Here is a 17,892-nt window from a genome sequence, read left to right as displayed (position 1 = left end):
AATGTTGTTCAGACTCTGTGACCATTCACTTTCATTTTGTATGGAAAAAAGATGCAATGAAAGTGAATGGTGACTGATGCTACCATTCCCTAACATTCTGCTTAACAACTCATTTTGTGTTCTACGGGGGGAAAAAAAGTCACGCTGGTTTGGAACAACACAAGGGTGAGAAAATGATGAAAACATATTGGGGTGAACTGTTTAATTTGGACAAAATACTTTTGTAGAGTTACTGGAGAGAGAAAAGAACACTTTAAAAGGCATCTTATATAATATGTAGTGCTAAATGATAATTGAAAGGTTAGGAGATCTACATTATTTATACTACCTATTATTAATTTTGTACACAAATGCATGCAGGACATGTCAAAGGTCAAGCAAGCAGCATCTTGTGAACGGTGTGTAAGTAGTACTTCTAATGAGATCTGAATCTTTTAGGAGATGTCAAGCACTTATCGCTGTAGAATTTTTATTGGAACGAGATGCCTTACATTACCCTATTTCACGCTGTAAAAACCTTCCAGAATTTCAAATCAGCATTCTGTGTCCACAGCAGGATTCCACTCTATGCCTTATTTTTCCTAATTTCACCTGCTGGGCCAAGCAGCAAATAACATCAGCTGGACACACCTGAATTATGGGTCAGTGCACTTGGGTCATGTGCACCAGGGAGTACAGTGTTCCATCACTAGTCTTAGGTGAAGGCACCGGCTCCATTTTGCCACGAAGAGATCTCTCTGCGGTAAATTTGAGCACGGGTTTTAAAGCAGCCAAATCGGCTAGTCAGAATGAAGAAATCCCTTTTGAAGTTTCTGGTGAAGAATGCATAGAGAAATGGGTTCGAGCAGGAATTAATTGGGTAAAAGAACACGAGCAAGAATTTGGCATGAGAGACGGTGATAAGTGGTAGTTTCAAGGCTGCAGAAATGGCAAAGAAAGAGATTGGCGCCATGCACAGAAAGTCAGTAAATATAAGCACGGCCATACGTTTGGCTATGCACATGTCCGCATTGGCAGGAACAAAGGTGGGATTGCGGACAGTCAGGTAGATGCACAGGTAACAGACGCAAACAACCACAAAAGCAGCTACATTGAGGAGGAGCAACAGCACCACGTAACCCTGTGAGAGCACAGTTTCCACATCCATTGGCAGACAGATGCTGGTCTTGCTGTAGCTACTCACTCCCAACAAGGGCATTAGAGCAGTAAGCAGGGCAAAAAGCCAGCCTGCAGCCATAACTGTACAGGCGTGATGCAGACGGAGCTGGCGTTCCAGCTCCATGGCGTAAGTGATGGTGTACCAGCGCTCAAGTGTGATGGCAGTCAGTGTGTAGACTGATAGTTCGCTGGAGAATACAGTGAAGAAGCCTGCCACATGGCACCCTGCTTCTGTCTGCCAATCGATACCATAGTTGTAGTAGTCTGATTGGGTTTGGATGTCCTTGACAGCAATAATCAACAGGTAAATGCCCATGCAAAGGTCTGCCAAAGCCAAGTGGCACATTAGAAACCTAGGAACGGTCCGTTTGTAGCGGCTGGTGAGGAGTACCATGAGAACAGTGCAATTACCCACGATGGCCAGCACACTGATAAACCAGATAAGAACTCGTAGGAAATTAAAGCCCATGATATCCTCACAGGGGTTGAATGGATCTGGTTTGGGGAAGCATGTCACTTCGATCACATCTTTACAGTAGTCTTCGAAAAAATATGGCTCCAGGTGGAGGGCACCAGGATCGTTACACATTTGATTTTTTACAGACCTGTGTGGACACAGAAACCATATTTGAGTGTGCAGCGACTTATCAGCTTGCTTGTTTTGGAATGTTAACTATGTATAACTTACTTGTTCTTCTTGAAGTTTTTGAAGGCACAGCAGTGGCTGGGGTAGGTCAGGTTGGCATGGGTGAGGTCAGTAAACTGCTCCAGGCTAGGAAGCCTCCTGAGAGAGTAAACAGATATGGCCGTCAGGAGCTTGAGGGTCCTCAGCATGCTTTCTGGCAGGGTGTGGACTGCAGTACGTGAGATATCCCTGTAATGACAACAGCCATTCCGATGTCATACAAAATGCAAGATCCCTTACAAAAATCTAGAGTTATGGCAAACATGCTGCAAATTTGCTACTCATTATTTTCAAATTCATATAAGCTTTGTGCCAAATTCTTCACTGTTGCCACAGGTTGCCATAGAAGTGTTGCAAGTGGCAAATTGGCCATTGTTGCCAGAGTTTTGCTGCATGTTTACCACTGCTTTTGAATCAAACTTCTGACCATTTTGTTTACTGCAAATTTACCGCATTTTAATTGTCACTTTGTTGCAAATAAACCATTTTTGCACTACATTTGTTGTGCTTTGCTTGTTGAATTCCAAAAAAACACATAATTGCCATTTAAATATACATTTGCAGTGTACATAAAATTCATATTTTATGACCAAAACCTTAGTATGAACGAAATATTCACCTGCTCCTGAACACGTGTAAATTGTGCATAAGACATCCAAACATGTTGTGTACTTTCAGGCAAACTGTCATGACTACATATTGATAGAAGTGAAATTAAATAAGTAATGAAAAAATTTACTAATAATTAAATGAGTGAAATTAACCATAAAAATAACGCATTTGTTAAAAAAAAAGTAGAAAAGTTTTGTTTTCTTTTTAAACCACAGCCTACACTTATTTAGAACTTTGAAAAAAATGTATTCAAGCTGTAAAGTTTTATTTTTTCCAACTCTGCTTATAGTTTTTCAAGCATAAGAGGCTTTTTCTTTCTACAACAAATGAATGCCCTCTAACATGACTTTTTGGACAGTTTAAAAAAAAAAAAACATTATTTGATATGAGCTCTATAATTTAGGTTTCAAAATTCAGTAAAGGCATCAGTATGAATTGTGTTCATTTGATAACGTATGGTCAATGCTAATGCTGTTGAATCCATAAATAAACACATAGTGGGCAGGTGTGTACACAGTGCTATGGGAAAAAATAGAAAAAGCCTGCACATTGTCTGTATCACTGAAAAGGTTACAGTGTTTCGGTCAAAGATCTTCTTCAGGAATTCTGTTAATTTCTCTGAAGATTTTTCCAGTTGCAAGGTTATCACTGTTACGGAAGCGTATCTATGTTCCCATGGTCCTATATTCTCAGGGTCCTATGTTTCCCAGTTCAATATTCAGTGAACATACATTAACCCTCCCATTGTGTTCGAGTTAAATTTGACCCGTTTCAAGTTAAAATATTTTGTGTCGTATTGAAAGGCGGAGCCTTAATTTTACTCTGTACACCACCTGCAATTTTACAGAGAAAAAAAGCTTGCAGGAACCTCATTTTGTGTTAGACCATCTTCGAATTTGAAACGTAGCTACTTTAGACTTGTGGCTTTGAGAACATTGTATTTCTGGGTTGTCTTGGCACTTTTATTATTGTTTTTTTAGATTATAAAAACATGTTCAGAACAAAATATTTCCATTACTATAAACTTCAGCTTCTCTAACTTTATAAAATAACAACATATATTAATTCTGAATTCTATAGTGTCTTCTTTCAAAAGATACTACAACTGTGTCCATCCTCTAAAGGGTCCAGTAAAAACAACCATTTAAGTTCAGGTATGTCATTTTCATGGTTTGTGCTCAAAAAGGGGATGTGTATCAACTTAATAGTTGGTTGTGCCACCTTTAGCAGCAAAAACTGCAACCAAACACTTCCGATAACTGGAGATCAGTCTTTCACAACACTGTGGTGGAATTTTGGCCCACTCTTCTTTGCAGAACTACTTTAGTTCAGCCACATTGGAGGGTTTTTGAGCATGAACTGCCCGAAGGTCCTGCTACATTATCTCAATCGGGTTCAATTCAGGATTTTGACTAGGCCACTCCAAAACCTTTATTTTGCATCAAAAGAATAATTGTCTTACTGCATAATTGTTGTGTTTGAGCTTCAGCTGATGACCAGACATTCTCCTTTAGGATTTTCTGGAAGAGAGCAGAATTCATGTTTCCCTCAATTATTGCAAGTTGCCCTAGCCCTGAAGCAGCAAAGCATTCGCATACCTTCACACTACCACCACCATGCTTGACCGTAGGTATGATGATCTTTTAGTGGAATTATGTGGTTGATTTACACCAGATGTAACGGGATCCCTGTCTTCCAAACAGTTCCACTTTCGACTCATCAGTCCACAGAACATGCTCCCTAAATCTTTGAGGATCATCAAGGTGTGTTTTGGCAAAATTCAGTAAGCCTTAATGTTCTTCTGGGTTAGCAGTGTTTTTGGCCAGTGTCTTTCTGATAGTGGAGTCATGAACAGTGACCTTTATTGATGCGAGAAAGGTCTGCATTTACTTGGATATTGTCCTTGGCTTTTTTGTTACTTACTTGATGAGTCGTCGCTGCACTCTCGGAGGAATTTTGGAAGGTTGGCCGCTTCTGGGAAGGTTCACTACTGTGCCAAGTTTTTTCCATTTGGAGATGATGGCTCTCACTGTGGTTCTTTGGAGTCACCAGAGCCTTATTTAAATCACCTTTTTCCTCCTCATTTCTGGAATTTATTTTGACCTTGGCAGAGTGTGCTACTGAGTGAGACCTTTTAGCCAACTTCATACGGCTAAAAAAGTTATTTTTAGGAGTTGGCAGTTATCAGTCCTGGGTGTGTCTAGTCCAGCTGAATCCCATTATGAATGCAGTTTCATAGATTTGGGGATTTAGTGATTAAGGGAAAGTATGTTTCATACAGGCCCAGTTGGTATTGGATTTTGTTGATTTTGTTTGAATATTTGAAACAATTTAGTATGAGAGATATATACAAAAACAGAAGAAATCAGGATGGGGACAAATACATTTCCATAGCATTGTAGCACCCTGGGAACATAGGAATGACCCCACCTTTACCATCATATTTACACAAGAATTTTCACAAATGATGCTGGCAATACGCTGCAAACTATGAAGGTTAATGGTGGTGGTCATCCTCCTGGCATGAAATTATTTTTTTTTACACTCATGACATTTCTATTGACTTCTTGAACTGTTTGACTCACAAAAGTCAAACAGTTCAAGCAGTGGTGGCTCAGCGGTTAAGGCTCTGGGTTACTGATCAGAAGGTCAAGGGTTCAAGCCCCAACACCACCAAGAAACCACTGTTGGGCCCTTGAGCAAGGCCCTTGAACCTATTTGCTCCAGGGGTGCTGTATCATGGCTGACCTTGCAATCTGACCCCAGCTTAGCTGGGATATGTGAAAAATAAATAATTTCACCATGTATATGCAGAAATGTATGTATAATGTGTGACAATTGATCAATTTATTTTTATTTAAAAGAGTGTCATATGACAGCAAAAACATGCGATGACAGTAAGTCCTCATTTTCTTTGAGATGCTATTGTGCTTGCTAATGTTTTTTATTTTGGACCCTACCCACGCTAGCATCCGGGCCAATTGGATTCTTAGGAAGCTTGACTGGAGTCACTCAGCATGCCTTGGATTTGAATTTATGACTCCAGGTGCAGTAGTCAGTGTCTTTACTATTGTGCTTGCTAAATAACAATTTTACGATGGGAATACACTTTATTCAAAAAATCAATTTCATTACTGTTCAGCATAGATGTTAACAGCATTTACTAGTGAGTCTGATGCCTGCCTTATATGGCGTTTTCATGGGCGTGGATAATGATAATTGTGAATAAACATGCATACTATTAACAAATGTTTGGAATTCACTAACATACACACTTTATACTATGAAATCTGGGAGGTACGAAGCGCTTGTGAATCAGGCGGGAAGTTTTCACAAAGGTCCATTTTATTTGCAAATTACTTCAAATTTACTCCTATATTACCAAAAGTTTCATGAATATGGTTTAGTGGATATTCAGGGCTTAGTCCGGACCTCTATGTATACGTTTTGGGCCATCCTTTGATGAAATATCAGAATAAACTATACTTTACATCAAAAGTTTAAATGTCATATCTGTGAGGTGTCATATATTGAAAATCTTTAAATATTACTGAAACTAAAACTTAAAGAAACCACTATCTTTTGTCTAAGCCTCAGATCCGCTTAAAGGAATAGTTCACCCAAAAATAAAAATCACTCATTTACCCACCCTCATGCCATCTCAGATGTGGATGACTTTCTCTCTTCTGCTGAAAACAAAGATTTTAAGAAGAATATTTCAGCTCTGTATGTCCTCACAATGTAAAGCTCCAAAAAAGCACATAAAGGCAGCATAAAAGTTATCCATTAGACTGCAGTGATTAAATCTATAACTTCAGAAGCAAAATGATGAGAAACAGATACATTTTTAAGTCTGTTTTTACATCCAAACCCAGTCGGACTCTACAAGAAACCTGAAGGTATATTGTGGTATCTGGCACCACATTAGCAGCAGATCCTTCAAGTCCTGTAATTTGCGAGGTGGAGCCGCCGTGGATTGGACTTGTTGATCTAGCACATCCCAAAGATGCTCATTCGGATTGAGATCTGGGGAATTTGGAGGCCAGGGCAACACCTTGAACTCTCCATCATGTTCTTCTAACCATTCCTGAACAATGTGTGCATTGTGGCAGGGTGCATTGTCCTGCTGAAAGAGGCCACTGCCATCAAGGAATACCATTGAAATTAAGGGGTATACCTGGTCTGCAACGAGGTTTAGGTAGGTGGCACGTTTCAAATTGATGTCCACATGAATGGCCGGACCCAGGGTTACCTAGTAAAACATTGACCACGGCATCACACAACCCTCCACAGGCTTGTCGTCTTCCTACAGTGCATCCTGGTGCCATCACTTCCCCAGGTAAACAGCGCACACGTACATGGACATCCATGAGATGTAAAAGAAAACAGGACTCATCAGAGCAGCCAACCTTCTTTTCTACTGCTCCTTGGTCCAGTTCTGAAGCTCACGTGCCCATTGTAGGTGCTTTCGATAGTGGACAGGGGTCATAAAGGGCTCTCTGACCGTTCTGCATCTACGCAGCCCCATACGCAGCAGGGTTGTGACACATTTCTCCCGTAACAATCATTAAAATTTTCTGTGACTTGTGCCACGGTAGACCTTCTGTCGGTTTGGACCAGATGGATTTGCCTTTGTTTCCCTTGAACACTGGGCACACAACACCCTGTTGCCATTAGATTACTCAATATTCCGTTAGATTACTCAAGGTCAGTAACTTATTCTAAATACTTTGGATTACTTCTTCAGCACTGGAACATTTTTTCACTTGTTTTGACTTTAAAAACTCAGGTTGAAAAAACTCAATACAAAATACACATGTTCAAAATATATTCTCTGAAAAACCTAAATATCTTATGCAGTGTTGTTTCTAAAACAACATAAATGAAAACGATCTTGTTTTAAGGTTTTTAGATATTTTTGCAGGATAACAATTCAAAAATAATAATTATTTTGCCCTAATATCAAAGGTCTTGCTAGAAAAATAGAAATTATGATATATATATATATATATATATATATATATATATATATATATATATATATATATATATGCATGCATGCAACAAGTAAAATAGTTAACTAGTGACCTTTTTTCCACAGCATGAAATAGATTTGTATTTCTCATATCTAATTCAGATTGATCAGTCACATAGCACACTCAGATGATTGGCTCAAATAAAAATGTTTTTGGAACAGAGTCCCCATTAAACAATAATAGCAGCATCCAGGTTGCCTATTTCTGGGGAAAGCTGAGCAACAGCCATTGAGATAAATAATGGACAGATGTTAGAACTCCCTGGCAAGTAACAAGCCAAGCAACTACTATTGAGATGAAGGGGAATGGATAGGTTTATCCAGATATTACAGACTTCCTTAAGCACTGTTAAAAACCATGTTGAGATATATCCCATGAAATTGTTTAACAAGCAATCTGTTAATAGTGTAGTGAGTTAATGGTGCACAAAACAGGTTACTGTGATTAGTGTAAGAGCTTGCCCTTAATTTAAGGAAATGGAATGGGTGTGTGGTGCTCCAGCTGGTGAGTTGTATTGTTGTTGAAAGAGTTCTTCATGCTTACAGAACGATAGGGCCTTCGGCTCCTATGAAGGCGTAACTGTGGATCCGACTCAGCTGCTGGTTTCCCATGAGAAAGCTGTGAAAGTAAAAAAGGGAGGAAGAGAGATTAGATGTTTTATGAGAGATTACAAATTTGGGAAAATATCAGGAAATAATACATCAAAGATGTAACTGAACTTACAGTTTTTCAATTTTGGTGCCATTGAATGCATAGCTGTCTATCTCACGTATTCCATTCTTTGTCAGTCTCCTGTGAGAATACACTGTTAGAATGGGTAACAGGAAATATCTTTAACTTTATACATAACATATACCCTAACACTAACTTTTTTAAAACCTTAAGGGTGTTTCATTAACTACAAGTGCTTCTATTTCCCCAGGGGTTGTTTACTATTAAACTAACAGATTTCAGCTTTTCGTTTTGTCATATGAAGGTCACATTAAAATTGTTTTGTACAATTTCTACCATGCCTTAATTGCTTTTCATTTTCAAAAGCCATTTATGTGTACATTTAGATTTTTTTTATCTTGTTCCAGACCTTCTCATATTTTATTAGATTTTCATAAAAAATATACAAACCATCATAACACTATTACATTTGAAAAATGTAGAGCTGTATAAATAAACCAATTAAATATTTATTGTGTGACAATTATCTATATAATTTTTTTTTTAATTACATAGCATAATTTCCATCACAACCAACAATTTTGCCACTAATACAGTGAAGAGCATGCTTGATGAAAATTCTACTGTAATGCATATGCATTCACTGTTGGACATTGTTAATAGAAGAATGTAATTAGTCTAGTAATTGTTCTAGACTGTAGGGAGTGGGAGAAGTGTTTTAACCTTGTGAGACTCCATGTACATACATAAATACATTGTATTTTGGCTTTGCTATATACACAACGTGTAAGATAAATTAGTTAAATCCGTCTTCTCACTTCTCAGAATCTCTGTTCAGAAGACTCTGGACTATTAATCTTTTGACTCAGAGTCATGTAACAAAACAACATGGCACCAACCACTGAGGAGTTTGTCTTTGGGAGAAACACCAACAAAACTACATCTAGTAAGAAACATAATTAAGTTTTTACATTGAAACCTTTTTGAGTCAAAAGATTTTGACTCAAAAAAAGATTTAATCCAATATCCCATTTTTTTAAATGAGCGATTTGGCGTGAAACGCCATGCTGCTAAAATCAATGTACACTAATGTGAACTTGAATGTGTAATTCTTGAAAAAAAATTATTTATTTACTGTGCATTATTGAGAATCATTGGGTTCATCCAAAAGCTGAAAAAAGTTGCTTTCAGAGGCTTTTTATGGAGTTAAGATGACAATAAGGTGCATGTTGAATTGTTCTGAGACCAGTGCAGACAGACAGCACACTGGAGGGTAAGTCATTCACTAAATAGGGAGCAAGGGTGCATCCTGTGGCTCTCTATGGAAGTAAGTGCATTCAATCCAAACTTCCTATCAAAAGTTGCGTTTCAGGCTGCATATGATGTTTGGACCACGCATCATGGTTGGCAGACATTATATAATTGTAAACAGTACATAGATTCGGAATTTATAATGTATAATTTATTTTAACGTGGTTGGCAGTGATTGGATGATGTTGGCAGTTACTTTGGATCAGAATTAATTATGCACATTTCTGATGTAATGTCTGTAACAAATCAAAAACATGAATAACCAACACTCCAGGAAACATAACAAACAATTTGATATTAATGGTGTTATTTAAAATTTCACAACTTAGTCCTGCTGTCCACATAAGTGGACATCAACTTCTAGGAAAACAAAATGTTTTTAAATATTATTTATTTATTTTACATGTTTATTAGGTGCTACTAGTTACAAATTAAAAAGGGAAATGGAAAATGCACACATCAGTCAGGCTCATGTTAAAGGAGGTTCCAAAGGACCAAAAGTGCCCATAATTGAAGAAAGACTCTTAAATTTAAGTATTGGAATAATCATAAAAACTCTTACATACTAATGCACAGCCAGTACATACTTACAGCTCAGTTATGGTGGCACTGGTCAATCCGAGGAAAGCGTTACTAGGAATCCTCTCTATGTGCATGTTATCTTGTAGATCGCTACAATATACATTTTGAAAAATGCAAACAACTTGGATCAGTCAAAAAGTCTAAAACTACTGTAGATCAGTTGTACAAAGAAGTGCAACTTTTTGTGACTTAATATTTACAGAATATAAGTTTTGTTTTAAGAGTCTGAACAAGAGTAAAACTAAGACCCCCAGTGACAAAGCATGCACAGAGACTTACAACAGAAATTCAAGAACAGCAGAGTTGATCTTGGAGAAATCAGGTAAGATTTTAAGACCAGTGTTGGATATAGTCCTGGTGTAACACACAGATGCACACAGGTTGAGAAGATTAATGAATGTAATATACCAAGGAGGCATTTGTATTTTGACTTTGTATCTGAAGACTTTGTTTCCTGTAAGATACATTTGATATGGATATTGACCTATGTTTAGGCCATTCTGCTTTAACTGAGGTCTTTCATGACCCTTAGGATAATTCAATGGTAGGCTGCAACACATGTGGGAATATACTCTCTTTGGCTTGATTTACCACAGCATGTGACCAGAATGATTCAGAGTTCTATTGGACAAGAGCAATGAAGGCCAGGAAGAAAAGAACTCACAGATACCGCAGTTTTGGAAGTCTCCAGAAGGCATCCTTGTGAATGACAAGATTTTTGGATTTTGTAATAGTTCTGGTCAAACAAAGAAATAAATAAATAACTTAAATTTGTTTTTTACAGCAGTTATTTCTGGTTCTCTAATTTGATTGGACCAAGAGTGCTGATATTTCTTATAACTGCACTGAAATATGTTTTTGACATGCAACAGTTGATCCAGCTTTGGCTTCTTTTGAAACTATTTAGTTACGGAGCAAAGATCAACTAAATAAATGACCTTGTCATGTCTAAAATACAGGTTTCTTTTGTATAGATCTGTTGTATGGAAGTACTATCACACATGCAGTCACACTCTTATGTCAGTACAGCTGTGATTTCCTGGCTAGTGTGATATTGCTTAAAAGAATAGTTAATGAAAAAGAACCCAATAATGAAAATTCCTGATGCCATCCCAAAAGTATATGACTGTCTGTCTTCAGCAGAACACAAATGATGATTTTTAGAAGAAGATAGAGCTCTGTCAGGTCCTTATAATAGAAGTACACGGGTGCCAGCACTTTGATGGTCCAAAAGGCATATTTAGGCAGCAATAAAGTAATCCACACAACTACAATCGATCAAGAAAATTGATATGTTCTACTGAAGAAAGTCATACACATCTGGGATGGTATCATGTGAATAATGAGGAAATTTTCATTTTTGGGTGAACCTTTAACTTTCCTTTAACTTTTTGCTTCAGAACTTATATGTCATCAAATTTTATATTAAAATGTTTGTAAATGCAAAATTCTAATATATTGAAAAGAAACAACATGATTGGATGTAATGTCCATAAATAAATAAGAATATCCACTGTTAAGTGCTGCAACTTACATTTCCTGTAGCTCCGTCAGGTTGGAGAAGGCAAAGGCTTCAATTCCCTCAAGGGCACCATTCTCTGACACCACTCTAAGGAGAAGAAAGTATAATATCATAACAGCAGACATTATTTTGATCAGTTAATATACCTAATGTGTACTTTACAAAGCTGTTTGATTAAAGTACAATTAATTTGATGCAAAAATCTTAATTAACTATGTCCTGATATAGAATCATATCACTATACATTTCAAAAATATTATCTCAAAAGACTCTTACAATAATGGATCACACATGTAAATTTCTCTCTATTGGGTTTCGCAGTATTTTCCTGTGAAACATTTTTTGTTTTGGGTCACTGTTAAACATCATGTTCCATATCAATGTCTAAACATATTCAAGCAAGTCTAAATATCATTTGTTTACATGAGGTTTTGCATTAAGCCAAAATCTATCATGAATCAAAAGGTTGTGAGCATAAAATCCAAATGTGTTTTTGTTTTTTATGCATTTATGTTTTTTAATTGCGACTTTATGTGCTTTTGATGGGACAGTGCTCAGGTTCCCTGTCTGTCGCTCACTCGATGTTATGTCAAATGAAGTGACACTAGGGTACTTTCGTGAAGGCCTCGGTTACCTCTGAACTTGAGAAAAGTCCAATGAGAAATTGGCAGACAGAATTTGCATGTCCCTCCCCCGGACATACGGGTATAAAAGGAGGGAATCGTGCATATGTTCATTCAGATTTCTTCTTCGGAGCCGAGCGGTTGTACGATCAGCAACCTGAGATCCATTCTGGTTCCACTCACCTCTGCAGAGCATTGCTGTTGGATCTACGGCGCGTATCAGCAGCTTTCTCCTCTGCAAGCCAGTACAGCTTTGCCGCTGGGCGCTTCGACAGCACTTCTAAAAGAGAATATTTTTTCTAAAAGAGTCTATTTCTCTAAAAGAGCACACAGCAGGCGTTGAAAGTCCTTTTCAGGACACGTATTTTTAAAGATGCCCTTCCGCTCCTGTCTAGTTCCTGGATGCGGTCGATATCTCTCCGCTCCTGACAGTCATAGACGCTGCCTCATTTGTCTGGGCCGTGATAACACTGTTCTCACTGCGAGAACTTAACCATGGCAATGTTGCGGTCACAGCTTTCCTTCCTAAAAAGGAACGCACTCCAGGACGACCTGGCTGGCGATGGAGGCTAATTGGGGATGGCAGCGGGCTCGGTTTCGCCGGGTAGATCCCCACGAATCCCCATGGCGTTGGGGAAGGGTAAGTGCAGTCTGAAGCATCCTGTTGATTTGGCACGCAACTGCCTGCCCACACCTGCGTCAGCAGCTCACGTACACGGTTCAGCGCATGGCGTGATTGAATAAGGACCCCAGTGTCGCTTCATTCGACACAACTTCGAGTGAGCGACAGACGGGGAACATTCCCTCCTTTTATACCAGTATGTCTGGTGGAAGGAACTTGAAAATTCTGTCTGCCAATTTCTCATTAGACTTTCTCAAGTTCAGAGGTAACCGAGGCCTTCAAGAAAGTCCCCTAGCGTCGCTTCATTCGACACAACGTCTCATTCCCTCCATTAGGGAACAGAGGTTACAACAGTAACCTAGACATTTTGCAATCTCCATGTGGATCCTTCCTGAATATACACATTTACATTTTTATAGTAAACAGCTCTGTGACCTTTATGCTTAGCACTCACATTATCTTCAGCTCATGTAGTTCAGACAGGGCTGCTTGTTGCAAAACGCCGATCTGAGTCAGTTTGATCTCCCTAAATAGAAGAGATGTGATTTGCAATCACTTTTGTCAATATTGTTTAGTTATAAATATCACAGCCTATTCAGATGAGTGTGGTATAATGAACAATCACACATAAAAGCTGGCGTAGCTATTTCAGATATGGGTGTTTCATTTATTTTTTATTTTGTTGTCTTCAATTCGGCAGTGTTTAATCATTTAATTTTAGTTCCACAGTTGTGACACCAAGCATAAACACAATAGCTGAAATTCAGAGTAGCTTGTGTGCTTTGTGAATTTACACACTGGATTTCTTTTCTTTTACTCTGGGAATCTAATGTGTTTTCATGAATGTTAGAGTAAAAAGAATGAGACATCTTTTTGATACAAACTAGGGCTTTCAAGAATCAAAAATAGAAACATAATTACCAGTATTTAAAGGAAGCAATAAATGATCTGTTTACTAACTAGCTTTATGTGAAATTTTCATTGCACACTGCCATTAGCATTTGTGTGTTCTGTCAGTGGATATTCATTCTTGTATTCCGTCACAAATGCAGACAGCACATTAACCTTGTACACAAAACACGCTGGACATAACTTGGGCACTGATTCAAGAGAATATCTTCAAAATCTTTTTGTTTGCCATTTTTTGTTACACACTGTCAGAGTTGGGAGGGTTACTTTTGAAATGTATTCCACTACATTATACATGCTGTAAAATGTAATGTGTAATGTATTCCGTTAGATTACTCAAGGTCAGTAACTTATTCTAAATACTTTGGATTACTTCTTCAGCGCTGGTAGATTTTTTCACTTGTTTGGTTACACTGGTGATGGTTGAGGAGATTCCCCTATACTATGTAAAGTGCTTTGAGTGCCTAGAAAAGCGCTATATAAATGTAAGGAATTATTATTAATTTATTTATTTTGACTATAAAAACTCTGCCAGTACAGTAAGACAAAATACACATGTTAAAAATACATTCTCTGAAAAACCTAAATATCTTATGCTGTGTTTTAAGGATTTTTAGAATACGATTTTGCCCTAATATCAAAGGTTTTACTAGAAAAAATTATCCAACATGAATTTTTTTGATAAAAAAATATGATTGTGCCTGGTAACGTGCATGTAAAATGGCTAGAAATAGCATTTTAGCTTAGCGTAAAGTTGACAATTTACACAAGGTTTATTTCTATTTCTTCTGCTCTAAACTTACTTCAAACATAATTCTCTGTCTGCTCGTATGAATGTAACACTTCATAAGAAAGTGTTTCACAGCTGTTCAGATGCACTTTGGATCGCATCATTTATACGTATAAATGTTTTCCATCTGAATGGACTAAATATTAAATTAAACAAATCACAATAAAATGCAAAATAATCTCTTAAGTAATCAAAATACTTTTTGAAAGTAACTGTATTCTAATCACCAATGACACAAAACCACTTGAAACTTGACTTGACTGTAGTTTGACTGACAGTTTTGATTCTTGTTACGTATTTGTATCAGACTCGCACACTCCCCTCCCTTTTCTGTATAACCTTATGTGATTATATGATCATCTTTTTTTCACTCTTATAATAGGTGGTAGGGAATCAAGAAGGAAGTATCCATCCGTAATTAAATGCTTTAAATTAAATTAATGGGACTTTACTGAACCCACTGAATGGATGATAATTTTGGTATATTAATTAAATGTAAAATTCTGTGCTTGTGTTTCAGTTTTACCTACTAGCTTTCAACTTGTAAACTCAAGAAAGAAGTACAGTAAGCCCACAAGTAAATGAACTCAGTTTGTCATCTATTTTAGACACAAGAACACATTGCACACAAATGAGAGGAAACATCTGCAGTCCTGTCTGAAGAATTCCTATCAAGCACAGGACTGTTTGTCCCTTCTATGGCAAGTAGACAGTCTGGTAAGCTAAGACACACAAGCTGCAAAGCATTTGGGGCTCTTTCCAGAATGGCTGAAAGTATCTAAACTGTATTTAAAGTGTAAACAGGCATACTGAGGCTTAGAACAAAGAGGCCTAGTCAGGGCGAGACAGTGGAGCAAGATTCAGCTGGGAATCTTATCCAAAGTGGCTGGCAGCTGGATCCAAACAGATACACAATCAAAGATGAACCTGCTTGCGAAGCAAAATTATTCTTCGCATTTATCTCTCTCTCTTTCTCTCTCAAATGAGCTGACTAAAATAGTGCATGACTTCATTCAATGCATGAAAAACATCTGATATCAAAACACACTCCCCCGTGTCAGGCCTGAGAGTCCGAAGAACTATAGCCTTGAGAACAGAACCATTTCTTCCTTGTTAATCACATTTTGCTACACCAATACCACAATAACAAGCTCAATAAAAATGTCATTATAAATGTTGTAAGCATATTTCTTATTTGTATTGTACCATACACACAGCTACATCACCCAAAACATCTAGGCAAGCCTCAAATATTGGTATTCCACAGTCATTCAATGTGTATTTCTACATTGTTTAATTGTATGTATGTTGTGTATTGTATGGAGTGTTGGGTAAGTTACTCAAAAAAGTAATCCACAACAAATGAATTAAACATGAATCTATACCTAAAATTGTAATCAGATTAATTTATAAAAAGCAATCATATTTCTAATAACATTACTATTAAGTTACTTTATAAAACACTTAAACACAAAAAAGTTTAATGATTAACATTTAACGAAAAACAAACTCCTAATTCATTGACTCGATACTGGGCACATGCCCTTCAGCTGCTACAGAAACACAAAAATATATATTACATATTGTGTATGTAATAAATGACGTATTAACATAATTCATGTTTGAAATGTATTCTACATAAATAATATTATTTTAGAAATATGTTTAACCAGGGGGCTTGGGTAGCTCAGCGAGTTAAGATGCTGACTACCACCCCTGGAGTCGCGAGATTGAATCCAGGTCTTGCTGAGTGACTCCAGCCAGGTCTCCTAAGCAACCAAATTGGCCCTGTTGCTAGGGAGGATAGAGTCACATGGGGCCTCCTCGTGGTCGCTATAATGTGGTTCTCGCTCTCGGTGGGGCTCGTGGTGAGGTGTGCTTGGGTGTTTCAGAGAATTGCGTGAAGCCTCCACACGCGCTATGTCTCCGCGGTAACGCTCAACAAGCCAAGTGATAAAATGCGCAGATTGGCGGTCTCAGATGTGGAGGTAACTGAGATTCGTCCTCCACCACCCAGATTGAGTTGAGTCACTACGCCACCAGGAGGACCTAGAACGCATTGGAATTGGGCATTCCAAATTGTGGGAGAAAATCAAAGAAAAAAAAGAAATAAGTTTAACCGGGGGCCTGGGTAGCTCAGCAAGTATTGACGCTGACTACCACCGCTGGAGTCGCAAGTTCGAATCCAGGGTGTGCTGAGTGACTCCAGCCAGGTCTCCTAAGCAACCAAATTGGCCCGGTTGCTAGGGAGGGTAGAGTCACGTGGGGTAACCTCTTTGTGGTCACGATTAGTGGTTCTCACTCTCAATGGGGCACGTGGTAAGTTGTGCATGGACCGCGGAGGATAGCATGATAACATGCGGAGTCTCCACGGTGTCATGCATGACAAGCCACATGATAAGATGCCTGTCCTCCGCCACTCGGATTGAGGTGAGTAACTGCGCCACCACTAGGACCTACTAAGTAGTGGGAATTTGGCATTCCAAATTGGGAGAAAAGGTGAAAAAAAAGAAAAAGAAATATATGTTTAACCTAAGTAATGTACTTTAAAGTATTTAACTCAATTGAAAGTTAGTAGCTGTAATTAGATTACATGAATTTAATGTATTGCATTACTTTTTGACTTAAAAGCAATTAGATTACAGCAGCAAATAACTTTGAAATCATATTATACCCAACACTGTTTGTGTGTGTGTGTGTGTGTGTGTGTGTGTGTGTGTGTGTGTCTACATAGCTATTTGTGGATAAATCTGTCTCCAGAAGTGCAATACATCTGACAAAAGGAGGATTGGAAAAACACAAATAAATTTTATTCAAAAAAATAATAATATTTTAGGGTTATTCTGAAGTCTAAAATTTTTCCTCATTTAGATAATGTGGTTGTATATATACTCACACAAATGTGGTATTTGTTGGAATATTTCTTGGCATCTCATGAATCTTGTTGCCCAGACACAAGAAAAAGCGAGTGGTACCATTGAATGTGCAGAAATGAGATCCAGTATACATGCCATCTGTGTGTGGCATGGACCAACTGAGGCAACAGTACAGCATCATCAACGAGACCATCCTCTTTATCATCTTCTCTTTTAATAAAACAGATGACCAGACTTCTAGTATCTCCTCTTAGGTGGAAGTTGTTTTAGAAGTGTTTGTGAATTTAGATGCCCACAAAAAACTGGCTGGGCCACTAGTTTGTCATTCCAAAGCAGTGCTCCTGGGCTCCGGTGATGCTCAGGTAAGGGATGCCGTTGACTTTTCTCAGGTCTGTTTGTATAGTGTCTTCTGATTGCACTGGTGTGTTCTTGTGAAGCAGCTGGGAGGCTGAACCTCTTCCTAAGAGGCGTGCTGGGTCAGAAGCTCCGCAGAG

General features: G+C 38.0%; 1 protein-coding gene across 1 annotated transcript; it reads right to left on the bottom strand.

Moving 5' to 3' along the window:
* Positions 1 to 405: 405 nt before the first annotated feature.
* Positions 406 to 17,603, bottom strand: LOC127627038 (follicle-stimulating hormone receptor-like). The gene is made up of 10 exons (XM_052103243.1): positions 17,419 to 17,603; positions 13,278 to 13,349; positions 11,591 to 11,665; positions 10,721 to 10,792; positions 10,336 to 10,410; positions 10,066 to 10,146; positions 8,215 to 8,283; positions 8,035 to 8,109; positions 1,847 to 2,032; positions 406 to 1,763 (listed from the first exon to the last, which is right to left on the bottom strand). The coding sequence occupies exons 1-10, from the start codon at positions 17,601 to 17,603 to the stop codon at positions 695 to 697; spliced, it is 1,959 nt and encodes a 652-aa protein (XP_051959203.1). The 3' UTR covers positions 406 to 694.
* Positions 17,604 to 17,892: the final 289 nt, after the last annotated feature.

The sequence above is a fragment of the Xyrauchen texanus genome, chromosome 33 (assembly GCF_025860055.1).
Source record: "Xyrauchen texanus isolate HMW12.3.18 chromosome 33, RBS_HiC_50CHRs, whole genome shotgun sequence".
NCBI classification, from domain to species: domain Eukaryota; kingdom Metazoa; phylum Chordata; class Actinopteri; order Cypriniformes; family Catostomidae; genus Xyrauchen; species Xyrauchen texanus.
Note: the sequence above shows the minus strand (reverse complement) of the source record. Positions and strands in the feature narration are given on the sequence as shown.